This window comes from Phodopus roborovskii, unplaced genomic scaffold (assembly GCF_943737965.1).
Source record: "Phodopus roborovskii unplaced genomic scaffold, PHOROB, whole genome shotgun sequence".
Classification (NCBI taxonomy): Eukaryota; Metazoa; Chordata; class Mammalia; order Rodentia; family Cricetidae; genus Phodopus; species Phodopus roborovskii.
Window position 1 is genome coordinate 39,453,215 of NW_026125281.1, and position 27,864 is coordinate 39,481,078.

Sequence of the window (27,864 nt, forward strand, 5' to 3'; positions counted from 1 at the left end):
TTCCAGGAGTGATCATCAAAATCTGTCAAGTCATTTGGAGTAGGGTCTAGGTCCTCCCTCTTGTATCCAGGCTAAGGGAGTATCCCTCCATGGGGAATGAGCTCCCAAAATCTTTCATGCACTAGGAATATATCCTGGTTCCACTGTATGAGGTCCTTTGGACTGCCCAGACCTTCTAACTGAGACCCATGTTCAGGGGTTAGGGTCAGTTCAATGCCAGTTTCCCAGCTACCTCTCTGGGGTGGAAGGTGCGGATACAAGGAGGAATACAAGGGTACAAGGATACAAGGAATTTCGCACAAGGTCTCTCACAGAAGGGGAAAGGGACAAGACCTCCTGAGACTATTGGGGGGGCAATGAGTGGAGAAGGCATTAGGAGAAAGATAAGGGGATGAGAGGAGAACATGTGGGATCAAAAAGATTGAGTCAGGGGCCAAATGGACTAGAGCAAAAAAAAAAAAAAAATGATATACCATAATAAAGGGAGTCATTACAGGTTTGAAGAGAAAACTGACTTTAGAGAAATGTTCAGAGACCACAACTAAAAATCTGGGCAATAGTGGAGAGGCTACCTTAAATGCCCTTCCCTGATAATGAGATTGATAACTAACTTATATGCCATCTTAGAACCTTCATATAGTAGCTGTTCAAAACAGAAGCAGACACCCACAGCTAATTACTGAGCAGAACTTCCTTCTGGAATCCAGTTGCAGGAGTGATAAGAAAAGGGGTCAAAACCAGGCTACAGAGACCCAAACAGACAGACGTCATTTTTTTGTAACAGCTGAATAGTACTCCACTGTGTAAATGTATTACATTTTCATCATCCACTCTTCCATTGATGGGCATCTAGGTTGTTTACAGTTTCTAGGTATAACAAAGCTGCTATGAATATAGTTGTGCAAGTGGCATTCTGGTATGACTGAGCATCTTTTGGGTATATGCCAAAGAGTGTTATATCTGGGTCCTGTGGAAGATTTATTTTGTATTTTCTGAGAACCTACCACATTGATTTCCAAAATGGTTATACAAGTTTTCACTCCCACCAGCAATGAAGGAGTATTCCCCTTGATCCTCATCCTTTCCAGCATGAGCTATCTCATGTGGTTTTTATCTGGGCCATTTGGACAGGTGTAAGATAGAATCTTAGAGTCATTTTAATTTGCGTTTCTCTGATTGCTAAGGATGCTGATCATTTCTTTAAGTGTTTCTTGGACATTTGAGATTTCTCTGTTGAATTGCCTCTGTTTAAATTTGTCTCCCATTTTTAGTTGGATTATTTTGTATTTTGATGTCTAGTATATTGAGTTCTTTATATATTTTGGAAAAAAACTCTCTGACATATTTGGGGTTGGTGAACATTTTTTCCCATTCTCTAGGCTGACTTTTTGTTCTGTTGTTAGTGTCCGTTGCATTACAGAAACATTTCCATTTCATGAGGTCCCATTTATTAAGCATTGATCTTAGTGTTTGTGCTATTAGTGTCCTGATCAGGAATTTGTCTCCTGTGCCAATGAGATTAAGGCCATTTCCCACTTTCTCTTCTATCAGACACATTGTATCTGGATTTATGTTGAGGTCTTTCATCCACTTGGATGTTAGTTTTATGCAGGTTGTCAGACATGGATTTATTTGCATTCTTCTACTTTCCAACATCCAGTTATGTCAACACCATTTGTTGAAGATGCTTTATTTTTTCCATTCTATTATTTTGGCTCATTTGTCAAAAAATCAGATGTCCATAGGTCTGAGGATTTATGTATAGGTCGTTGATTCTGTTCCATTGACCCACCTGTTTGTTTTTATGGCAATATCATACTGTTTTGTTACTATAGCTTTGTAATAGAGCTTAAAAATAAGACTTGGAGAAAAGATTAAAATAATAAAATAAGAGATTGCAATACAAGTTCCTTTATTGTATATGATGATTTTAGCTCCCCTGGGTCTTTTGTTTTTCCATATGAAGATGAGTATTGTTCTTTCAAGAGCTATAAAGAATTGTGTTTGAATTTTAATGGGTATTGCATTGTGTCTGTAGATTGTTTTTCGGAATATAGCCATTTTGCTATGTTAGTCTTACTGATCCATTTACATGGAAGATCCTTTCATCTTCAGATATCTTCTCATATTTCTTCAAAGACTTAAAGTTCTTGTCATACATGTCTTTCACTTACTTGGTTAGCATTACCCCAAATTATTTTATTTCATTTGGGGCAATTGTAAAGGGTGTTGATTCCCTCTTTTCTTTCTCAGTGTGCATATCATTTGTATATAGGATGGTTATTGATTTTTTTTTAGCTAATTCTGTATTCAGCCACTTGACCAAAGGTGTATATTAGCTGTAGAAATTCCCTGATAGAATTTTTGGTGTTCCTTATATACACTATCATATCGCCTGTGAATAATGTTACTTTTACTTCTTCCAATTTGTCCCCCTTGATTTCTTTTAGTTGTCTTATGGGTCCAGCTAGAACTTGAAGTACTATACTGAATAGAAAAGGAGACAGTGAACAGCCTTGTCTTGTTACTAATTTTAGTGGGATTGCTTTAGTTCTCTTCACTCAATCAGATGGTGGCAATTACCTTGCTTTGCATTGCTTTTTATTATGTTTAAAGTTAGTTTCTTGTATCCCTGATCTCTCCAATACTTCTATCATGAACTGGTGTTGGATTTTGTTAAAGGCTTTTTCAGCATCTAATGCAGTTTTTTTTCTTTTAGTTTGTTTATGCTTTCTTGACCCATCCCTGCATGTCTGGTTTGAAGATTACTTGATCACGGTGGATGATCTTTTTGATGTGTTCTTGAATTTGGTTTTTGAATACTTTATTGAGTATTTTTGCATCAGTGTTCATGACTGAAATTGGTCTTCAATTCTTTTTCTTTCTTGAATCTTTGTGCAGTTTGATAGCAAGGTGACTTTGGCATCATAGAAAGAAATTGGCACTGTTCCTTCTGTTTCTACTTTGTGAACTAATTTGAGGAATATTTGCAATATTCAAAGAATTCTGGTAGAATTATGCACCACAACCATCTGGTACTGAGCTTTTTTGTTGTTGAGACTTTTTTTTCATGCCAAAAATATTTTTTTATATTTAAATTTGAAACAAGCTTGTTTTACATGTCAATTCCATTTCCCACACCCTCCCACCCTCCCCTACTCCCCCCACCAACTCCCATCCCATCCTCTTTCTTCTCCCCAGGTAGGGTGACGCCTTCCATGGGGAGTCTTCAAAGCCTGTCATATCATTTGGAGCAGAGCCTAGGTTCTCTCTCAATGTATACTTGTTTTCTTTATTTCTTCCTTGACCCAGTGATAGCTCAGTATACAATTATTCATTTCCATGAGTTTGTAGGCTTTCTGTTGTTTCTATTGTTGAAATCCAGTTTAATTCATGGTGATGTGATAAGATACAAGGTTTACTTAATTTACTTTGCATCTGTTGAGACTTACTTTGTGTCTGAGTATTTTGTCAGTTCTAGAGAATATTCCACAAGGTATTGAGAAGGTATATTCTTTTGTGTTTGGGTGAGGTATTCTATTATTATCTGTTAGGTCCATTTCAATCATAACATCTAGTCCCATTATTTCTTTTGCTATTAATTTTTATTCAAACTAAAAGCAGTCTTATTTTACATATCAATCCCAGTTGCCCTCTCCCTCCCATCCTCTCATTTCCCCTACCCCACCCCCCATCCACTCCTCTGGGAGATTGAGGCCTCCCATGGGGGATCATCAAAATCTGTCACATCATTTGAGGCAGGACCTATTCCCTCTCCCATGTAACTAGGCTGAGAGAGTATCCCTCCACAGGGAATGGATTCCCACAGCCCATTTGTGCTTAGGGGTAAATACTGGTTCCACTGCCAGAGGCCCCATAGACTGTTCAAGACCCTCAAATGACACCCACATTCAGGGAGCCTGGTTCAGTCTTCTGCTGTTCGCCCAGTTGCCAGTGTGTGGTCACGAGCTCCCACTTGCTCAGGTCAGCTGTTTCTGTGGGTTTGTCCAACATGGTCTTGACCCCTTTGCTCATCACTCCTCCATCTCTACAGGTGGTTGGTCCAGTGCTTAGCTGGGAATCTTTGCTTCTGCTTCCATCAGCTACTAGATGAAGGCTCTATGATGGTAGCTATCAATCTCATTATAGGGAAGGGCATTTAAGTTAGCTTCTCCACTATTGCTTAGATTCTTAGTTGGGGTTGTCCTTGTGGATCCCTGAACATTTCCCTAGTGCCAGATTTCTGGTTAATCCCATAATGGCTCCCTATAGTATTTCTTTGCTAGTCTTTCTCCATTCTTCCCCCAATAGGTCCTTCCTGACCCTCATGTTCTCCTTGTCCCTCCTCTTGTCCCTTTCTCTTTCTTCCACCTCCTTCCCCTCCACCCCCATGCTCCCAATTTAAGTCTTGTCCCTTTCCCTCTCTTTGGGGGGGGTGTTCCATGTATGTCTCTCTTAGGTTCCTCATTATTTCCTAGCATCTCTGGGATTATAGATTATAGGCTACTTATCATTTGTTCTATGTCTAATATTGGCTTATGAGAGACTACATACCATGATTTACTTTCTGTGTCTGGGTTACCTCACTCAGAATGGCTTCTCCTAGTTCCACCCATTTGCCTTCAAATTTCAAGAATTCATTGTTTTGTTTGTTTGCTTTTGTTTTATTTTTCCCTTCTGAGTAGTACTCCATTGTCTAAATGTACCACATTGTTTTTACCCAGTCTTTGGTTAAAGGGTATCTATGTTTTTCCCAGGTTCTGGCTACTATAAATAATGCTGCTATGAACACAGCTGTAGTTCTATTGTTTCTTTGTTTAGTTTATGTCTGGATATCCTGTCCATTGCTGAGAGTAGGATGTTGAAGCCTCCTGATATTATTTTGTATGAGATTCACTGTGTGATTTAAGGCTTAGTAATTTTTCTTTAAAAAATGTGGATGCCCTCATATTTTGGGCATAGATGTTCAGAATTGAAACTTAATCTTGATGCATTTTTTTGACTGAAGAATGTGAAATGTCCTTCTTCATCTCTTTTGATTAATTTGGTTCAGAATATATTTTGTTAGATATTAGGACAGCTACTAAGTGGTTCTTAGGTCTGTTTGATTGTAAAATCTTTGTCCACCTCACTCTGAGTTATGTTGAGGTATTTTTCTTGTACTTCTCATTTCACATCAGTCATGGAGACATTCACATTCATAAAGATGGATCCTGTTTTCATATTTATTCTGTTAGCCTGTGTCTTTTTATTGGTGAATTGAGTCTACTGATATTGAGAATATTAATGAACAATGATTTTTAATTTGTTTTGTCATTCTTTCTTTTCCCAATCCATCACTGTTACTCCACTGAAAGTATGTAGTTAAGTTTTCCTTCTCTTTCTGGGGGTTCTACACTTATCCTGGCTGAGCTGGCATTCATGATTCTTGTATTAGTTTTCTCCATCTTTTTTCTGGTCTTTCTCATGTTAACTTCTGTCAGGTCTGAAAAATAATAGCTGTGATACTTTAGTTATGAGCCTATCCGTACTATTCCCTTTACAGAAATCCTGTTAGACAGGTCCAACACATAGCTGCCATCCCTGTTCTCCTGGGATACATTCTAGACATCTATAGTTCTGCTTTTTCCTTCTCAGCCTCAAATCCTTAACATTTATTATTTCTCCTCATTCACTGGCTTAGTTATTCCTGTGTATTTTGTGGATATTGATGGAAAATTTTATGCTATGGGAATTTTTGTTTGCTTTTACATTCAAACCAATGATTTAAGGTTATTCTCCCTGGAAATTACTCTCTAGAGAAATATTCCTTTTATATTCTATACTTTTGGATCTCCTGTTTACAGTTCCATCTTTGTGGTATGCAGGTTTTATACCTCGATATCAGAGCAGACATTGATATCACCCAGAACCTAGCCAGAATTTAAAAAATATCCTACCACTAAGCTTTGTTTTCGCTGTTCAGTTTTCTCATTGCAGGCCATTCAGGCTTTTGACTCTTTTCCTACTAGTTCTCTATGACATTTAAAAATATTGATATTATTTCATACAGTACCTTAAGAAGGAAGGGAAATACAGGGTCCCGTTCCCAAATTTTTAGGAAAGGCTACCTGCCCTCACCAGAATGCAAAACAGGAAGCAGGGTCTGAACAGGAAGATGCCAGGGCTCAGAAGCAGCAGGGAGTAAGAGGTGTTGGCCTGCGTTTGCCTGATGCCATCCATCAGGGAGGGAAGTCATGGCAAGCTTCTGCAATAAGTGTCTGAACGGCCTCCACCATGTGCATGACTGAGTAATAAATAACCATGATCCATAAATTATAAACCTCATTTGCAGTCTCAGAACACTTACACCATTTCTTGAGATCTTGCTGAACCTTCTTCTACAAGGACAGACTTGCATTGAAAAGACATATATAGATTTGTAGTCAAATGAAACATCTTCACTATGCTTAACCACACACACACACACACACACACACACACACACACACACACACACAATACCAGGCTAAGAATATCCACAAATATGCAAACACTGTTACACTGTTAGTTACATCACCAAGCACATCGTGGTGACATACAACTGCCATTTTTCTTCCTGGAACACGCAGAATCCTAACTCAGTCTGGTTGTGTGTGAAAGTCTGTCCACTTCCTGGCCTTGTTACTTGGGCCTCATTGGATATATATGATTACACACATACAAATACAAACACACATTTTGGCTTTCATTCCTTCCACCTTTCAAGTTGTATTTTATTATCTTCTTTTTTTGTGCAGGTGCACTAGACTGGAGAACTTCAAGGGTATGTAAGAAAGAGCTGCTCCACTTCCAAACATACTAATTCTCCCTGTGAGCCCTGTGTTAAGCTTACTCAGGAAGCATCTTCCTGGAACAATGATATGCTCCCTGATTTATTCCCTTCAGCAACGTGTATATCCATGGGTCCTTGGCTTGGCAGAAACATTGCTATGTCATGTCCAAGGTTTAAATTGAATACATGACAGTGTTTACCCACCTATGGATAAAATAAGCCATAATTTGCTAGTTTCTACCTTCTTTACTACCACTTCATAACTGAGTAAGTTCTAACCCTAACCCTAACCTTAACCCTAATCTGTCTGTTGCAAGTCTGCCCGTGTGGGTTCTGTATGCTACTGGAGCTCTATAATCTAATAAACAGTGCTGCGATTATACACAGACCAGGAAAAAGGGTATAGGAACAAGAGTATACATACTAAAAACTCAGTGCTTTGTACACATTCAACAAAAATGACAACAGGTTCTATAGTACTAGGTATGCAGAGAGAACTGTATAAAATAAGAAAAAGTCCAAGAGGCCAGTGTGGACCTTGAATATACATATTTGATCAAATAAGACTGCCAGTGATTCCCATTCACAGACAAACATGAAAAACTGCTCTTTTTATGAAATCATCATGGTGATAATTGGCTGATATTCTTAATTTATTTCCTTGAATGTTGCAGAACTCAGGTTTTCCAGACTGTAATATGATATTGTTAGGGTAAGAAAAGCTGTGCCCTTCCAGGACATTTTCAATATGCCTTGCAGAATGTGAGGCTTTTGCATTTTTATATAGTTCTCACACATAGCTAATACTACAGGATTTCTCTGTGTATCATTGCATGTCTTGGAACTTGCTTTGTAGAACAGACTGGCCTTGAACTCATAAAGATCTACCTGACTTTGGTGCCTAAGTGCTGAGATTAAAATTGTGTGTCACAAAGCCTAGCAACTATGGACATTTTCTAAGCAAACTAATGAAATCCATCTAACTCTGTTTTGAAAAATTCACCTTTATTCCTAATTAGAGATCTGGTATTGAAAGAAAATTATAGTATCTAACCTCTCCTTGATCATGTACATAAATACAGCACACTACTGTGGGAATGGATTAGCCAATTCCTCAAAAACTAAGGAATTAAATATTTTACAGTCAATGTCAATTTCAGGTATAGGATAATCTGTCAACAATTGCCTCAGCTAAAAAAAAAATCTGCAGATTTGTAAGTATTTAGAATGGAAATCAAAACTTCTCCTCCTGTAAAACTAAAAGTGAATAACAGATTGTACAATTTACAGCATAGGATACAATTCAAAAATTTAAAGGAATATATATGTTTCAAAAAAAATAACAGCAGTCTCCAAAGATCAGTCCTCAATATACCCTCGACTACTTGGTTGATTCTCATGTTCCAGACTACTGTGAATAAACTTTGAGTTGCTTGTTTATGATGCACTGCAGCAATATTTTGTGTTGTATTGTTTTATATAATTATGAAAGGGTTTCTTCATCAGAATCTGAATAACCAGGAAAGAAAGCTTCAGTTGTTTATTTTATTTTTAATTATATACATTTGTAGGGGGTCTGTGAATATGAGGCAAGAAGAGAATATTGGATTTCCTGGACCTGGAGTTAGCTATAGTAGTTGCCTCGTGACTTATACACTGGCGACCAAACTCCAGGCCCTTGAAGAACAACAGTACGTGCTCTTAAAGTCTGAATCATCTGCCCAGCCCCCAGAGAAATTATTTCTGTGTAATAATATTAGCCAGAGAACAAAAGTTAAATTCTGCTAGTCAGATGGGAGTTTGGAAGCTATATAGACAGGAAATAATGTCAGTTATTGTTAGTTAACTTGGCAGCGATTGCATTGTCACGTAAGACTCACTCAGCTCTCACTGGAAGTGTTGCTGTGGACCCTGGCATGGACCCTGACATCGGCCCTAGTGTGGGATAAGATAACTGAAGGTATAAGAGGTCTTACCCCACTTTTGTTAACAATTTTATTTTACATACCAATCCCAGTTCCCTCTCCCTCCTGTTCTTCCATGCCCCCCCCACCAACCTCTCATCCACTCCCCAGGGAAGGTTAAGCCTCCCATGAGGGACCATCAAAGATTGACACATCATTTGGGGCAGGACCTAGGCCCTCTCTGTGTGGCTAGGCTGAAAGACTATGCCTCCACAGGGAGTGGGCTCCCAAAGCCCATTTGTGCACTAGAGATGCCTGAGACCACATGCACTGCCCAGACCTCCCAACTGACACCCATGTCCAGGGGACTGGTTAGGTCCTATTCCAGTTTCTGAGCTTTCAGACAGGGGTTGGTCAGTTCCATTGCTCAGGTCAGCTGTTTCTGTGCATTTCTCCAGCATGGTCTTGACCCATTTGCTCATCACTCCTCCCTCTCTACAACTGGATTCCAGGAGTTCAGCTCAGTGTTTAGCTGTGAATCTCTGCTTCTGTTTCCATTAGCTAGTGGCTGAAGGTTCTATGATGTCATTTAGGGTAGTAATCAATCTCATTATAGAATAATGGCATTTAAGGTAGCCTCTCCACTATTGCTTAGATTCTTAGTTGGAGTAATCTTTGTGGATCCCTGGACATTTCCATAATACCAAATTTCTCTTTAAATCTATAATGCTTCTATTAAGGCATCTCTTTTCTTGCTCTCCTTCTCTATTCTTCCCCCAACTCAATCTTCGTGATCCCTCATGTTCTCCCAGCTCTTTTCCCCTCCTCTTTCTTCTACCTCCTTCTCCACTCCCCTCCCACACCATTTTACCAATTTGCTTAGAAGATCTTGTCCCTTTCCCCATCTCCCAGACTTCTCCTTGTTTGTTTCCTAGCTTCTCTGGGTTGTGAATTGTAGGCTGGTTATTCTTTGCTTTACCTCTAATATCCACTTATCAGTGAGTACAAACCATGTTTGTCTTTCTGTGTCTGGGTTAGTTTATACAGGATGGCTTCTCCTAGGTCCACCCATTTGCCTGCAAATTTCAAGATTTCACAGCCACACACCCCGTCCACACACACCCATGGAGTAGTAATCCATTGTGTAAATGTACCACATCTTCACTATCAGTTCTTCATTTTATTGGCATCTAGGTTGCTTCCAGGTTCTGGCCATTACAAATAATGATGCTATGAACATTGTTGAACAGATGTCCTTATGGTATTAATGTACGTTCTTTGGGTATGTGCCTAAGAGTGGAATTGCTGGATCTTGAGATCAATGGATTCCCATTTTCCTGAGAAACCACCATACTGATTTCCAAAGCTGCATACAAGTTTGCACTCCCACCAGCAATGGAGGGGTGTTCCCCTTTCTCCACATCCTCTCCAGCATAAGCTATCATTGGTGATTTTTTTATTTTAGCCATTCTGACAGGAGTAAGATAGTATCTCAGAGTTGCTTTGATTTGCATTTCCCTGATAGCTAAGGATGTTGAGAACTTTCTTAAGTGTTTTGAGGCCATTTTAGATTTTTCAATTGAGAATTCTCTATTTAATTCTGTACCCCACTTTTTAATTGGATTATTTGGTGGTTTTGGTGACTAGCTTCTTGAATTCTTTGTATATTCTGGAAATCAGCCCTCTGTCAGATGTGGGGTTGGTAAATATCTCTTGCCATTCTGTGGGCTGCCATTTGTCTTATTGACTGTGTCCTTTGCCTTACAGAAGCTTCTCAGTTTCAGGAGGTCCCATTTATTAATTGTTGATCTCAGTGTCTGTGCTACTGGTATTATGTTCAGAAACTGGTCTCCTATACCAATTAGTTCAATGGTATTTCCCACTTTCTCTTCTAAGAGGTTCAGTGTGGCTGGATTTATATTGAGTTTCTATTTGGATTTAAGTGTTGTGCATGGCACTAGATATGGACCTATCTGCAATCTTCTACATGTCATCATTCAGTTATACCAGCACCATTTGTTGACAATGCTTTTTTTCCCATTGTATAATTTTAGCTTCTTTGTCAAAAACCAGGTGTTCATAGCTGTATAGAATGATATTAAGGACTTCAATTTGATTCTATTGGTCTACTTGTCTGTTTTTGAGCCACTACCAAGCTGTTTTCAATACTATATGTCTATAGCAGAGCTTGAAGTCAGGGATGGTGATGCCTCGGGAAGTTCCATTATTGTACAGTGTTGCTTTGGTTATCCAGGGCTTTTTGTTATTCCACATAAAGTTGAGTATTGTTCTTCCAAGGTCTGTGAAAAATTGTGCTGGGATTTTGGTGGGGATTGCATTGAATCTGTAGATTGTTTTTAGTAAGATTGACATTTTTACTGTGTTGACCTACCTACCCAAGAGCATGGGAGATCTATCCATTTTCTGACATAAAAATCATTTTTATCAATAAGAAATTTATTGGATAAACTCTACAGTGTTCACAATTGCATAAATATTATACAGTGTTTTATTTTTCATGTTTTATATTCATCTTCCTATTCAGTAATTATATCTGACCACTTGTTTCTAAATATTGTTCTTCTAGGTACTAGGTCTATAAAGATGAACAAGGAAAATATCTTTGCTTTTATATTTATAACATTCAAGAAGAAAGATAAAACAATGACTAAATAATAAATCAACCTTGGGCGGTAACAGATGCAAAGAGGAATAAGGCAGGTGAGGGGGGTTATATGATAGAGATAACCTTATTTTAAGGAAGCCAAAAGAGGCTTCTGGAAAGAACTGTTTCAAACAAGATAAAACTGCCAATAATAATAGAGGAATTCAGACAGAGAGCACAAGAACCACTTCATTGAACTAAGGACACAAATACCTCAGTGGAAGATGGGAGTGCACCTCGAATCTTGTAAAATCAAGTCGGGAAGTTAGGCAGCAACCAGATTGTCCCTGGCCTTGTAACTATATAATAATTGTATATTTCATTTTAAGAATAAAGTACTGAACCAGAGACATGATACAGCCTTGAGATATAACATTATAGAACTATGGGGGTCAGGATAGATAAGGGAGAGGAGAAAGGGTAGGAGGAAGAGAGCAACCCTGTGTGTGATGTGACAGAATCCTGACATGACCCCTTAGCCAGTGTGCTCCTGCTTCTGATCTGTATTCTTCCCTCCCCTTGTACCTAGACCATCTACAAAACAGTTTGTCTTGTGCAACTTTGGGAGCAAGAGTGACTTGTAATTATGCAATAATATTTTATTATTTAATTTATCTTATACAAGACATACTCCACCATATTGATAGAAGTTCTAAGTACTTGTCTATGTGGTCAACTTCACTATGATTCATTATTTCTGAGTAAAGTCTGTTACCATGGTTTGCAAAGGTTTGTGATCATCTCATCCAGGGACAAATGAAAGATATGTCTTTCAGATACTGGCCTTTCACTATAACAGGTGTGCATAGTGCTTGTTGTCGAAAGTACAACACATTCTCATAAAAGCATGACTTTTTTTTAAGTGTTTTCCAATTAGTCTATGTAAAGGTACAGTCTCTCCCTTCACAGCAGTGTAATAATGTACTGGCTATCACTGAGACAGTACTTCTGAGAACACAACCTTCCCATTAGTTTCAGGAGCATGTATTCAGACATGAAAATTTAATCTGGTATCTAGCAAGGACATAATATATTTTTGATAAGTAATCTTGTGCTATTACTTTGACACAGAATTTAAGTCATGATGTAACTGTTTTCCTGGAAATCCTGTAAATGTTTTGCATGTTTTGAACTTTGGAGCCTATTATGAACTGGTTTTGTTTTTTTTTTTTTTCCTTTTTAAATTACAAACTCTTTTCCCTTTCCTAAAACAGAAAGTGTAAGTGAGAAAACAAACTAAAAAGGAGTCAATTTAGTTATGTGATAAGGATTGCATTTAAAAAAAAACTATAATTTTTTGGTTTTAAGTCCTTTGAATCAATTGCTGATTCTTACTAATGAACACACACACACACACACACACACACACACACAAACACACACACACAGTTTATAGAAGAAAAGACATTTTATATTAAAATGTATCCTTTTGTCATGAAATTCAGTGTGCCAAAACTTACATTTTATAAGAAGAAAATGTAGAAATATTAAATTTTATGTGTAACAGTACAGGGCTTACACTTAGCTATCGTGCGGATCGTGCTGTTTGTGTCTTTGACTATGGTTCCATTCTGTGTCTCTAGGCATGTGAATGTTTCCTTTGCAATTTCCCAGGGTGCAGCATGTATGTTCTATATAATCATTTGTATTTGATGAAGATAAATAGTAAAAGTAATAGTGGATGTTAGAACATTGATAGAAGCAATTTTAGGGACTTGGGCTTAAGTGCAAACTTACCAAAATTAATCACATGGAAACTGCATCCAGATCAAATTCACTATTCAAGAAAGTCAACCATATCATGAAATAAAAATGTGGTAATCCAAATATGCAACCAACATGAATAATTGTTGGAATCCCTGTGGCTTTCATTCTCCCCATCTCTTTGTCAGGCATAATATTTAAATAATAAAACAGATTTAAATTTTGAAAATTATCTAAAGTTATTTTAATGTGTGCTTCAAGTTTTATTTATTTATGGAATTTGCTCATTAAAACGATGCCATTAAGTTAATTTTATTAATTAGAGTTAGTTATTAATCAGTCCATCATTATTCACACTTTATTTTTATTACTAATCACAAAGTTAGACTAACAGGCATGGAATTCAAAATATAAATAAAGTGAAAAGCAACCTTTTCACACAGAAGAATTAGCAAGAATGACTCTTCTTTGGTTTGACTCTATTAAGTTATAACCTAGTTAGTGCGGAATGCATTTCTATGTTTGAAGACATTTCCAAAAGGACAGAGATAACCCCTAACTCAAAGTTCATAATGAAAACATATATCAAGAGAACAATATGTAAAAACCATCAAAGGACTATGCAATTGCCTCTTAACTAAATGGAAACTATGGGCCACCAAATCATAGCTGCTGCTCAAAATTTGCAGCCTAGTGAAAAGTAATAATTTTTAAGGAACATTGACCAAGCTCCTTCAGAAAGTTTGATATTAGAACTTTATGTTCTTTTTCATGGTTAGTATGCCTTTGGGGGCAGAAAAAGAAACCAAAAGATATCATTGTACTATTCTGCTTATTGTTATAAAAATAGCATTACAAAAATATTAAATATTCATGAAAAATCCTTATTTCCCTCAGGTTCCAGCTAGCAAAAGATGCTAAGAGATATTAAGCACCAAACGAGGGGACTGTAACATACTACAGATAATCACTAGAGTTATAAACAAAGGCAGTTGATATTAATAATTAAATGAGAAGTCCTCTGTGGAGATATCCACAAACTCCAGGCATGGTGTATAACAACTCTTGGCTAACTGATGATTAGTTTCTTTCTAGACTAGGAGTTAACATTAGTGGAACCTGTGCTTTCCTCCTGTGTTTCAAGCCCAATAATTTGTCTAGTGTAATAAATAATTATACATGCCCTGTGAGGACTTATCCCTCCTAGGTCCTGGTGCTCTTAATGTCTGTGAGAGAATACTCAATGGAAGCAAATAGGGACTGTTCATCCATGCTTTGAAGTTTGGTGTTGCACAGTATCTGTGTGGTTGCAGAATTATTTTCATATCATCAGTAGGAGTGTTGGTTAGCTTTATGATAACTTGATACAAGCCGGATTTATTCATTTTGAATGTGGGAACTGAGAGAGATTCCCTACCAAATAAGCCTGTGTGCCAGTCTGTGGCTCATTTCCTTGACTGATAATTGACATGGAAGTGCCCAGCTCACTATGAGCAGGACCACCACTGGCAAATAGTTCATGGAGCCATTTAGCAAGCCATGGGAGCAAGTCAGTAAGAGGCACTCCTCCCTGACCTCTGCATTAGCTCCTGCCTCCAGGTGCCTGCCTTGAGTTCCTGCCCTGATGTTTATCATATGACTAAGTGCAAGTGGAAATCTTAACTGAGAAAATAGGAATGCTATATACATCCGACCTGCACATTGAAAGTTGTATGTAATGAAGTACGAGTTTGGTTTTTTGTTTGTTTGTTTTCATTTTTTGCTTTTTTTTTTTTAAATTTGGCAAGGCAACCTTTCTCTGTTTTTGAAATCTCTGTCTATCTCAACAGGGGCTTCTTCAATGAGGAAGCATCAGTGCTGATCACTACCCTGTGATCCAGAAGATTCCAGTGACCAAGCATGGCTTCCTCTTGGAGACTCATCTTATTCCTGTCTGTCACCAGGTGTCTTTCAGGTAAGATGCACACATAATTATTGGATTGTTGTTAAATCTCAGTTAACAAAACCACATGAAGCTCTCCATCACAAAGAACTGAGAGAATCTTTGGATAATGTAATCATGTCAATTTGCAATACGAAATATCGCCTCTGAAACATGTGTATGTTGCTTTATTTTATGCACACACAAAATCTTATTTTTAAGCTTTTATATTCCCTCTATCTATGTTGTATCTGTGTATCTGTATGTGTGCAAGTGTGCATTTGCAATAGTCTGCTTGTGGCTGTCTGAAAAAATCTGTAGGCATTGGTTTTCTGTTGTACCATATGGGTCCCAATGACCACATACAGGTCAAGAGATATTGAGGCAATTGCCTGTTCACACTGAGACCCTTTTTCAGTGCTTAAAATAAAGTTTGGAAAGCTACATGGTAAAGATCTTTTCTAAAAATGTTGCGGCCTTCACTTTCGAGTAAATGCTTTTGTTTTTATTTATAAACATATTTCTAAACTTTTAGATATCTAAATACAGTTGTAGTAGAATAACATTTATTTTTATATTTGGTGAATCAGTATTGTATGCAAATATCTTTTATGTAACACATATATGTGCACTTTTTAATATATGGAAATGTGGATGATATAACAACATTCAATGTACATGTAGTGGATTGAATTTTTATCACTTATAAAATACTATATTACTCTGTGGTGAAAGTTTTCCATTGATGTATATATTTTTTGATGTGCGTAAGAATCAAATAAATTCTCAGAATACTATCACATATGTGCATTACAGTGTTCCCTCAAATAAACACAAACTGTCAAACAGGGCAGATAGAAGATCACATGTATATTTAGAGGTAAATATAAACTATTGAAATCGTTAAGCTAAACTTTTTCCTAGCACTTGTACAATACCTTTCTCCATCTGTGCATACCTCCCATGAAATATACATACTATGTGTCTATTTTAGAACACAAGCTCTCAATCAAAAATTGCTCCAAATGTGCTAGTTTGAAATCTGAAGTCATTTCTGTGTGTGGAGAGATAAATTTGGCATTTCACTTCTAGAAATCAATATTGTGAAGATGTGATAGCTAAGTAGCTAAATACATGGACATGTTTACATGCCTCAGACATGTATACAAAGAAGGCTTCCACCTTATTACCAACAACTGATTAGTTGCAAAGCAATCAAGACAGTAATTATTCATTTATTAGTAATATTATTTGTTATAAACATTGTTTATTAAACAGCAAATGTCATAAGATACATAAAATTTGGGACCTCAATAAGATGTTGGGGCCAGTATACAAACTTGAACAGTGTGCAAGAAAATTACTGGGCATTAAATGATCCCATGATCACTTAGGAAATGACTCCTCAGAAAGCTGTAATGGACTGATGCTGTTTCTATCTGTGCAGTATTATTCACTCTCTGAATTCAGTATCTCTCCTGTCTTCTCAAATTCCTTTCCTGTTCGAACTCATGCACTGCCTGTTTATTGTTTTGATGAGTGAGTTGACAATGCTGGTGGTAGGAAATAACAGTCCAAGTTAGTTTCTCTTGAATTAACTCACCCAACTGATGGGAGATGCGAATCTGTAAATATGTTTCTCATACTGGTTAATGAATAAAGCACTGTTGGCCAATAGGAAAGCAAGATAGGAGGGGCTAGGAGACAAGGAGGAAATAGGAAGGAGGAAGGGGGGTCAACATGGAGAGACTGGGGAGACGAGACACCTGCCCCACTCTCCGGTAAGGAGGCCACATGAAAATACATAGATCAACAGAAATGGGTTAATATTTAAGACAGAGCTAGCCAATAAGAAACAAGTACCTAGCCAACAGCATTATATCTAATACAGAGTCTCTGAATGTTATTTGGGGCTGGTGTGGCAGAGGGACAAGACTGGCAGCAGGCAGGAAAAGCCATACTCCTTACATATGGCGCCCACATGGCTAATAAGAACTTCCACTTAAAATTTAACAAAAGCTTAAAAAAGGGTTTTAGAAACAAAACAACAGAGACAAGCAAGGTTTCTTGGTAGCAGCATTTTTCTCGGTTGGACTTTGCTTTGCAAGAGACAGATAATTGCGCTTCTCCTTTAAGGGAGGATTCCTGACTCAGCATAAGCAGCAAAAAAACCCCACAAGGCTTTTAAAAAGTACTGTTAACAATTTATTAATGTGTAGGAGAGCTGGCTTTGGGGCTGGCCCAGCGGCGGGACAAGACCAGGCGGCAGGCAGGAAAAACCTTACTCCTACCACCCAACAATAGGTTTTTTCCAAGAAAATACTCCCTTCAATGGAGCTGTCCTTTGTATTTTAGGAAATACAAGTATGCTATGTCTTCCAGGGAGTTGTGATTGCTAACTCCCAAAATCTTGTGTGTATCAAGTTGTCATTGGCAGTGGATTAAAGGAAACATTGTAAAGCATTTAAACTTTTTCACCATATCTACATTTAATACAGAAAAAAAATATAGAAGGGTTTATTTTATAACATTAATTTTATTTCCCTGTTGACACCTGCTTAAGAGAACACCTCATTGCTACTAAAATGGATCATGCATAGGGGTGCTTATATTTGAAGTCTTTACCATGATCTATAGACAAAACTCTTATTTAATTTCTGATATTCAACCAATTCCTATGGCCTAATATTTATTTCACTGTTTTATTATCTCTCGTCTTGCTTTTAGTGTTCTCAGTTACTGCTTTAACTTTGTAAGACACTTACCACATTGATCACTGAGATAGAAATGAGGGTGACTATGTTGTATGTCAAGATCACCTTCAACATGTAAGTTTTGCTTCATATGCCCATTTATAAGTGTCTGGAATGCCCTAAGTCTGCTCCCCTGAGAAACACAGAAGAGCTCTTAGACAGTTCTGCCTTGCCTGAGAACTGGCTGTTGCTGGAGGCAGGTCTGTGTGGCCTTATGGTGGAATCAGATCAGCAAGTAGAGCAAGATAAAATTTCACATCCCAAATTAGCTTACATAGAAAGAACACTGAAAAATCTGGTGAGGATTGGGGTTACATTCCATCTTGCAAAATGGTATGCCCATTTGAAAGAGCTTCACAATTTTTAGAAATCCAAATGATCTTTCTTAAGTTGTCTTTATCATGTTGTCTTCACCAAGTGTTAACCTGGTTGGTTTGGAAATATGGAGAACTATATGTAAATCAAAAGGAAAAAGAAAATCCATATATACCTGTATCTGTAGCATTCTTAATATTAATTAATAATTAAATTATTAAAAATTATATTTTTCCAAGGTTTTTGGTAATGGTTTTATTTAATTAAATATTAATGAATAGATAGGCTGGAGATGTTGTTCAGTTGTGTGTATATATAACCTAGCATGTAAGAAGCATTTGATTTGATGCCAGTAGATCATAAACTTGGTAGGAAAATATATGTCCACAATCTCTGCACTTAGGAGGTAGAAACAGAGACATCCAAAGGGTAAGGTTATCTTGGGCTACATACTGAGCTTGAAGCAAGCCTTGGCTATAAGAAAACCTTTCTCAATAATAATAATAATAATAATAATAATAATAATAATAATAATAACCCCAAGGAGGAAACTAGAAGAAAGATGTTTTTCAATGAATGAATGGACAAGTAGTGGGCTATCTGAATAATGGAACACTCAGTGATGAAATAAATGACGTACAAACTTCATAAACTCATGACTATTACATTCACATTGCTAAATGAAAGAAGCTACTATGCAGATAGCTTGTGCTATATGAGAAGGAAAAGCATACAGAGTATAAATAGATCAGTGACAACCAAATAGTAGGTTGAGCAGGCGGCCAAAGGGACAGATGAAGCAATTAATATTTTGCAGTCAGGGAGAGAGCAATCTGTATGGATGAGATGCTAAATCATGATATGGTGTGTTTATCAATACCATAGAGAAAGTAAATCATAGATTGAACATTAATATATGCAAATTAAATAAAAAATGATTTAGAAGGTCACAGAGTCTCCAAACAGTTTCTAAATATGACAAGGAAGCAAATCATATTACACATGTAAAAAGCAGTTTCAGTTGGGGGGCAGTGTTAAATAAAAACTGTTGGAAGTGAGCTGTAAAACTAAAGGTATTTTACTTCTGTATGGTTATCTGTTTCATAATGTAGTTTTCTAACGAGCAATAGAAATATCATGTATGCTGTACCTAAGCCACCAAGTCAGTGGAGGTAGTTATTGGAGCTCAACTTATAAATACAGGTTTGGAAAATTATTAATTATCTATTATCTATTGGTAATGGCTTAGAGTTGTTGGTGGCATTAGTATGTACCTACGTATTCATGCAGGTTATAAACAAACACAAATGCTTGCATATTTGATTATATATACATAATACACATATACATAAATATATAAACACTGCTGTTTTATATCAGTCATCCTACAAGACACAGATGCAATGTGTCCCTGTGGAAACAGCACATGAAGTGTCAAGATCTTTTTATTAAGTTTGCTCTTGAAGGAACAAGAGATATTTCAGAAATGAGTGATTACAGGACTGAAGCAGGAAATGTCCTATATAAATCATTTTAGAGTACCTTATGGCTCCTGAAAATATGGAAGAGCTAGGGCAAATAAAACTACATTTTAAAAAAGAGAAACATAAATAGGGGCCTGGGAGACGTCTTGGGAGGTAAAATATTTGTTATGTAAGTGTAAGTGTGAGTTCAGATTTACAAGAACAGATATAAGCTGGACACCTGAGCACAAGTCTGTAACTCTAGTTCCCTTATGTCAAGATGAGAGAGGAATAGGAGGATCCTGGAATCTGGAAGGCAACTAGCCTGGCAGCATAGGTATGGACAACAGAAGACCCTATGTCAAACAAGGTAAAAGCGAGGAGGTACTCTGACTTTCACAGAGGCCACACAAACACATGCACACACGCACACACACACACACACACACACACACACACACACACACACACACCACATGCATACACACACACTACATATGTACATCCTCACACATAAATATGCACACAAGCACACACACACACACGCAGACACACACACTACACATGCAGGCACACACACTACATATATACATCCCCACACATACACATGCACACAAGCACACACACATACACACACACACACATTCATTTTTTTCTAAAGAAAACATAATGAAAATATTATGCAACAAACCAAAAAGGCTCCTCAAATTTAGAACTGATATATTTGTGTTACAAATTAAATTCAAAATTGTTGTATTATAGCTGAAAGCAGAAAATTAGTACAGTGAGTCTGTGTTTGGAGTTTAGAAAACACTGAATAAGTAATGAAGCAGGAGAATGGAGAATGCTTCCTGTAGAAGAATGTGAAATACTCTGTGTAAATGCTTTGTCCTTGAGGAGGTGTTCTTTACATTTCCCTTTCCTTGGCTGTGAACTGTGCATGGGAACTTTTCCCAGTGAGATAGAGTGTTCTTCCTCCTTGGTGATTGTACAGTTAGCCTGGCTGTCTATGGGGACCAACCATCTCTTAAATCATCCTCAGATTTTTCAAAGTTGAGTAAACTGTGGCAAAAAGGGGAGATTGGGGAGAAAGACAAAATCAATTTATTGTTTTGGATGTAATTGCAAACACAATGAAAAGAATATTGTGTAAAATCTAAGAAAACATGAATAAAGATTTCTCAGTTGTCTCTACCCTGATCATGGCCCTGAGAGACCAGCATACATGCAAACTTGACAAATGCCTCTTTCATATTTGATTATTTTGAGGAACTTTAGAAGCAAGTGACACAGCAACATTACCTTTCAATGAGATAAGTTTAGGTATGCAAAGTAAACATTCCTCTGTAATATCTGTACCCACTTGTCTGCACCAGGAAGGATGGGCTAGTCTGATAGGGAAGAAGAAAGAACAGAAAAGAAGAAAATTTTCAGAGGGATGTGTTTAAGACCAAAAAGCTACTAGTGATAGAAGTGAAATCCACTTCATGTCCAAACACATGGATCTTGTACGTTGTTAATGTCTTGTGCATATCTGGTTCAGGTTGCTACAACTGCTGTGAGTTCCTGAGTCTAGTGGAAATGTCATGTCCAGAAGATGGAGTTTCATAGAGCTGCTCCCCATACTCAACATTTACATTCTTCCCTGGGCATACATGTCTGATTTAGTAAAACGAACTACACAGTCTGATGGGAGATGCCATTCTGTAAATATGTTTCTCACATTGGTTAATGAATAACACACTGATGGCCAATAGGAACGCAAGATAGGTGGGACTAGGAGACTAAGAGGAGAGAGGAAGTAGCAGGGAGGAAATCCAAGATGGAGGATAGAGAGAGCAGAACATTAGCCCCTCTCTCCATTAAGATGAGACCACATCGAAATTCTTAGGTTAATAGAAATGGGTTAATATTTAAGACGAGCTAGCTGATAAGAAACTAGTATCTGGACAACAGCATTCTATCAAATACAGAGTCTCTGTGTATTACTTGGGGTTGGTGTGGCTGTGGGACCTGACCGGCGGGGGAGAAAACCGACTTGTAGCAACAGTCTTTCTTCTCAGCACTTTGAGTTTCTATGTCTCTCTATTCATCACCATCCACTATAAACACAAGCTTCTCTGGTTAAGGGTGTTGCTCTCACCCTGTCCTCTGGAAATTCGACTGGGTACAGCTGTAAGTGTCTTGCCTTTGTTATCCCAATCTCTCTGACATGTTGGTTTTGTAGTTCACAGCATTTACAGCTCAATAAGATTGTGGGGGTGATTTCTCTCACAGAAGCTTGTTTAGTACTTCCAGCTCTACAGAACCTCTTCAGGTGCATGTAGTCTCAAGGTCTGCAGTAACAAGAGAAAGAGTGAACCAGAGTGTGCAAGTCTGTGCAAGCTTGATATTCTGTTTGCCAAAGCAAATCCCATGAGACCTAAACATAATCTAGGGCTGGAAACAATGAACCTTTTAAAAGAAGCACCTTGTGATGTGTATGTATCCAGCAATAGAACACAAATTCCTAGTTCTTAGACCTACCACATCCATATTTATTTTCAGGATAATTTCACTAGTAGCAATTCTATTTATAATTAACACCAAAAAGGAGTGGGTGAGTCTCTGTATTTTTAACATTGACATAGTTACAAATGAGAGAGTCATACCTAAAACTTACTATTAGATAGAAGTTTTAAATATCACTAAATAATCTTCTTAACACTAAATTAACCTCAATGAAACATAAGCTCTCTATAATAGTATATAAGAAACATTTTGAGCAAAAGCTATGTATGTAGTATGTTTTTGAATATATATTTTGTGACTACTTACACACATATACTCACAGAGAGAAAGAGGGAGAATCATCAACATTTTAACCTCTGTTGGATTATAATGATCCATATTATTGTTCAATGTAAAAATGATTCCCAGAGGACATGGCATTCTAGAAGTAAATGCAAAAGTAGCAATAAGGAAGGCACTGGAATTCACCCTTAATGTATGCTGAATTACTAAGCAACTTCCCTGACTTATGCCAGCTCTTTATAAATTATTATTATTTATTCTTCATGTTTGAAAAAATAGTAAAACAAAAGCTGTGAATTGATTCTCTGTATTATATAAAATGTCATGTCCATTGGGTTCTTCGGTCATCTTAGTCCTCTTGGACAATGGCTAGGAATTATGCTAGTTCACATAAAATATTTAGCATTGGAAGTTATTCTAATAGTATTTATTATAGCAAGGTTTCTTTTCATATAGTATAAATTTTCATTATTGGTGACACTGATGAGATGTCATATAGAATATCTCCTTAGCATGTGCAATGTTGTGTTGGATCATGATAAAGATACGTATTTCTCCAATAACAGCAGTTTGATTCAACCAGTAACATCCATACTTGCTTCTGAATGCTAACATGCACGATATCTATGGGGATCACTTTCTTCTCTTTTGTTATGTTTTGTGTCCCTGATAGTTTTGCTCTTAGGTGGAAACTAGTGGATTAGCAATGTTTGGGTTGCTTTTGAACTCACAATATGTGATGGGAAGGCCAACTGATCAGCAACAACGACCATCTGCCAATCCTCACATACGCTTTAGTAATTACTTTTCAGTCACTTGCAAATGCTGCAAGTGTTGTCTTGGTTTAAAATAATAACAAGGACAAACACAAAGGCACTCTCTCCCTTGGTCCTAATCTCCTTCTTTGGGATAAATCCATTTTACTGAAAAGGAGAGAGTTTGTTTCTTCTGTCAAGCAAATGATGTACTGGAGAACAGAGAATGTCTGTCACTGATAAGCTTATACAATACTGTCTTCCTTGGTGGTGGTGTGATATATCACACAAACCTTTGTCATTGTCAGAGTGTTACCTCACAGATTATAAAGGAAAAGGGAAATAAAGGTGCTGCAGCAAACAGGTACCCAATAACTCTGAGTGGCCTACTGGAATTTAGAGAGAAAAATGGGTTATGGCTCCTTCCTGATCATTTTTAAATAATGCATTTGCACATTGTATTAGACCCCCGGGAAGTCCTGATGATAACAGGAGTTACCTCACTGTGACAACTCAAGCTGGCTTTATCAACTATGCTCTGGTGCTATTAGAAATGTAATTATTCCACAAACAATTTAATTTTTGTCCTTGTTGGGGAAGAGATGGGGGTAAAGGTTGGATTACCTGAATTTAGTGCACTTTGTTGTTCTTATCTTAACAGCAAAGACCATATTTTTAAAGTAATATATAATTGTCACAATTCCTGGGGTGAAATAAAATTAAGTCATCAACTAACAAACCAGTTGAGGGGCTTAAGAAATGATTGCAAGTATGTGTCTCTGTTTAATGAAGATTACACAGAGAATTAATTTAGGAGTTGAGCTAAATGTGATTTCTTTTGCATTACAGTATTCATTGAAAATAGTTTTACACCTCGGTGCTGGACAGGGCTGAGCTGTATATGCCAAAGTGTTATGTCATTTGAGAAAAGTTGTGATTGCATTCAAGTGTGCTTTAACCTAGTTATATGGGTGCCATTATTTTCCAGTAATTATTTATCTTTACTAGTATAAAATTGAGCATTAAATCAGTTTTTCTAGTTTTACAATAACGCTCAGAGGATTCATAGCCAATGCTGTCCATGAACACGTGTGTATAACTGTGACCAGTGTTCAAGCAGAGGTAAATTTTGACCCCATCAACACTAATGCACATGTACCTGTTAATAAAGTGGAATTTCACATTACTTGGAATAAACTTGGGAGGAGGGAGACTGCCCATGTGTAGTCATTTCAGTCATTCGCCAGGTCAGTGAGAAAATACCTTTTCCTTTGTCCTATTGCTTTTATCTGTATTCAGAATATAAAGTGGGTAGAAAATTCCATTCCCCTAGCACTAGCATCGAAGGAAGTCTATGGAACCAAGACAAGCAAAGCATGCAGGGAAGTTCTGTTGTCATTAATGTTTAAGCAAACTATGTTAGGATTTACAGTCTGCATTCTGTAATCCATTGTGTATAAAATAAATCATGCATAACTCACTGGGAGGAAGAAATACTTTTAAATGGTACACACTGTCTTCTGTTTTACCTTTGGTATTTGGGAGAAAGCCTCCTTTACTAATCATTAAGTCATTGAAAATCTGTCAACATCATCATGTGGGGATATTTATATGCTGCAGCTATCTATCATAATGCCTTTCCTTCCTAGAAGTTAGAAAAGCGTGGCTCGCCTTTGAATGATCCACATTTCTTTCTTGGTAAGTTTGCCAGAGCATATCAGTTTCCACTGTGACGATGAATTGACCCTGATGTGTGCTTCCATGTGGCCTTAGCCTCATTATAGTGTGAGATGAGACATCTGAGTGGTTCAGGGCAGAGAGGAAGAGGGTGACACTCTTTTGACTTTGAGTGATTGCATGTTTCACGGCTGTGATTTTCCTGTTAAGTGAAAATGAGTGGCATCTGCTCTCCAATAGTAGAGGCAGTCTGTGCTCTTTGACAAGTCATGTACGGAAGCAGGAAAATGCACGTTATGGTGTATAATATAATTGTTTTTAAAATTTAATACATATAAGGCTTATTAAAGTTCTTTTTTTGGGTAATGAGTATATAAGTTAGTACTTTGGATGCAGAAAACACTCAAACTGGTTGAACAACTTTGCATTCCACAACCTAATCACCTTGATTCTCTTCAATAGTAATAGCCCAGCTGAGATTTGCTATGCATACAGCCATCCTGAGTTAAAGCAAGACAGTCACCACAGCTGAGTTTTGGACACTGTGAGAACAACCTGTAAAAATAAAGTAAGAAAGTAGAACTGTAAAAAGAAAGGAAAGGAAGGAAGGGGTCAAATGTGTGAGACAGTCAAGCTGTCACTTGGACCGTGTCGGCCTTTGCCCTCCGTTTCCCTCAGCAACATTTGCTGTGGGAGGGAGGTCTCTAGGAGATGGCCGGCTGCGTGTCTTTCTCCTCTTTCCTCTGTGATAATTCAGAGAAAGCCACTGGCTAACAGGGCTTTCCTAGCCTAGAGTTATTTTTGTTTAATGCCTAAATTTAGAACCACTTCAACCTGACCCTGGGATTCTTATCTGTTCCAGAATAACCCTGAAGAAGTTGACCATTTTTTAAAAACTGGCATCCTATAGAGCTCAGCATGCAATAGTGCTTCCAGTTACTGCCCAGTCTGCCCTCTAGAAGCTATTGTAGCTATGGATAATGACTATCACATGGGAATATGGTCTGCATAGTGTGTTAGCTATTGTAATGGGCATGGAAATTAGGAAAATGAAAATGACATGTATAGAGATTAGAGCAAAGACTTTGGTTGAATGTGCATAATGCTCTTGCAGAGGGTCCAGGTTTGGTTCCCAACACACACACACACACACACACACACACACACACACACACACTCACTCACACACACACACATACCTGGCAATTCACAGCTTCTCTAGCTCTTGTTGTAAAGGTCTGGTGCCCTAGGGCCTCATGGACACCTGTTCATATGTGGTGCACATATACTCATGTAGACATACACACATGCACACAGTGTAAGCCAAAGGATAATGTAGCCTGGTCTTGTCCTCCCTCTCTGCATCTGGATTCCAGTTTGGCTCAGTATTTAGCTGTGGGTGTCTGCTTGTGTTTCCAGCAACTACTAGATGAAGGCTCTATGATGGTGGATAAGTTAGTCATCAATCTCATTTTAGGGAAAGGCATTTAAGGTAGCCTTTCCATTGTTGTTCAGTTTGTTAATTGGGGTCATCCTTGTAGGTCTCTGGACATTTCTCTAGAGTCAGTTTTCTCTTCAAACCTATAATGGCTCCCCCCTCTTTTATGACGTCTCTCTTTTTCTTTTCTATTTTTTTGCTCTTGTCTATTCATCCCCTGACTCAATCATCCTGGTCCCACATACTCTCCTCTCCTCCCCTTCTCTTTCTCCTAGCTCCCTCTCCACTCACTGCCCCCAACTCCCATTATGCTCTGGAGATCTTGTTCTTCCCCCTTCTGTGAGGGACCTTGTATGAATCTCTTAGGTTCCTCCTTGTATCCTAGTTTCTCTGGCGGTGTGGATTATATGCTGATGATGTTTTGCTCTATGTCTAAAATCCAAGAAGGACAAATGAGTTTCTGATAAAAAGTGCTTATGGCTGCAGGAACAGCAGGTGTTACAGCTCTGGAGGGGGAAAGACCACAAGTGGATGAAGAACGTCTCCTATGGAGGAGGAAGAACAACCATGTGGATGAAGACAGTGTCTAACAAGGGTGATTGGTGGAGAAATAAAGACATCCACATTCTGTCGAAGTCATTTGTGGTTAATGTTGTAAGGTCTGGACACAGTCTGCTGTCTGTGCAGCAGCAGGGCCGATGCTGGAATATGCCAGGGCGCATCTTGGAAGCAACACCTTGCTGTACTTGAAAAGATTGTGAAACTGCCAATCCTGTCAGACCCTAAACTTTCCAGATATTTTTTCTTCCGCAGTTGAGACTCTCATTGACAATTCAATTCCATTCATTTCTAGTAACAAATTTTTGATACACTAAAGTTTATCTATACAATACTTTTGATTGTGATCCATAGCAGAAAAGTGTTGCACATCAATAAATCCACAGGCTCAAACGGAACCTGATAAGAGAGTTAGACATCGTTTAACAGAAACAACATAAAAAATTGGCCCGCTGTTCTGACACAAAGGCACAGCCAGTCTCCATTCAGCAGCATCCTACCCAGGCTTGGAAAGATCCAGACGCAAGGAAGCAAGCCTGTACCCAGGAGCTTGCACACATTTAGAGCATAAGGGAGGCAGTGTGTGATACACCTGAGAGGACCATCTCTTCCGTTTGTGTGCCGGCTTGCTTGAGGTATGTGCTTGCTATGTAGCTCCGGCTGATGTAAGCTCATGATGTTTCTATCACAGTTTCTTAAGTTCTAGAGATGCAGGGCATACATGCCTAAGTAAAATGTCATCTTTACTGCTTTGTGCATAGAATAGAAGCGGGAGGAACATGTTGAGAAACACTTGCAGTAGATTGAGGAGCGAAAACACCATCAGTGTTTTATATCTGTAGGTGTCCAAAGGCTATTTCTTGACCTCATTTAAGTCAATACAGTCAAAGGCCTACCCTACCAGGGCTAACTGCCTCAGTTACATTAACAGCTGCACAAGAGGGAGTCTAGATTTGCTTTGCATCATCTACACTAACCTGCCTATGGTGTAGTACTCTGTTCCAGGTTGCAACTTCCATGCTAATACATATCTATGGTGTTTTATTCAGTTTGAGGCTCACAAGGTATACAGCACACAAGCCTGCATACCATCAGGATGGGAAA

The 27,864-nt window shown here is 37.9% G+C and overlaps 1 protein-coding gene across 1 annotated transcript in view; it reads left to right on the forward strand.

Moving 5' to 3' along the window:
• Window positions 1-14,906: 14,906 nt before the first annotated feature.
• The window catches only part of Cntn5 (contactin 5), a 635,441-nt gene continuing 622,483 nt past the window's right edge, over window positions 14,907-27,864 (forward strand). The window contains exon 1 of the mRNA XM_051199086.1: window positions 14,907-15,041. Coding sequence (XP_051055043.1) covers window positions 14,987-15,041 — 55 coding nt within the window. The 5' untranslated portion in view covers window positions 14,907-14,986. The remainder of the gene's footprint in view (window positions 15,042-27,864) is intronic.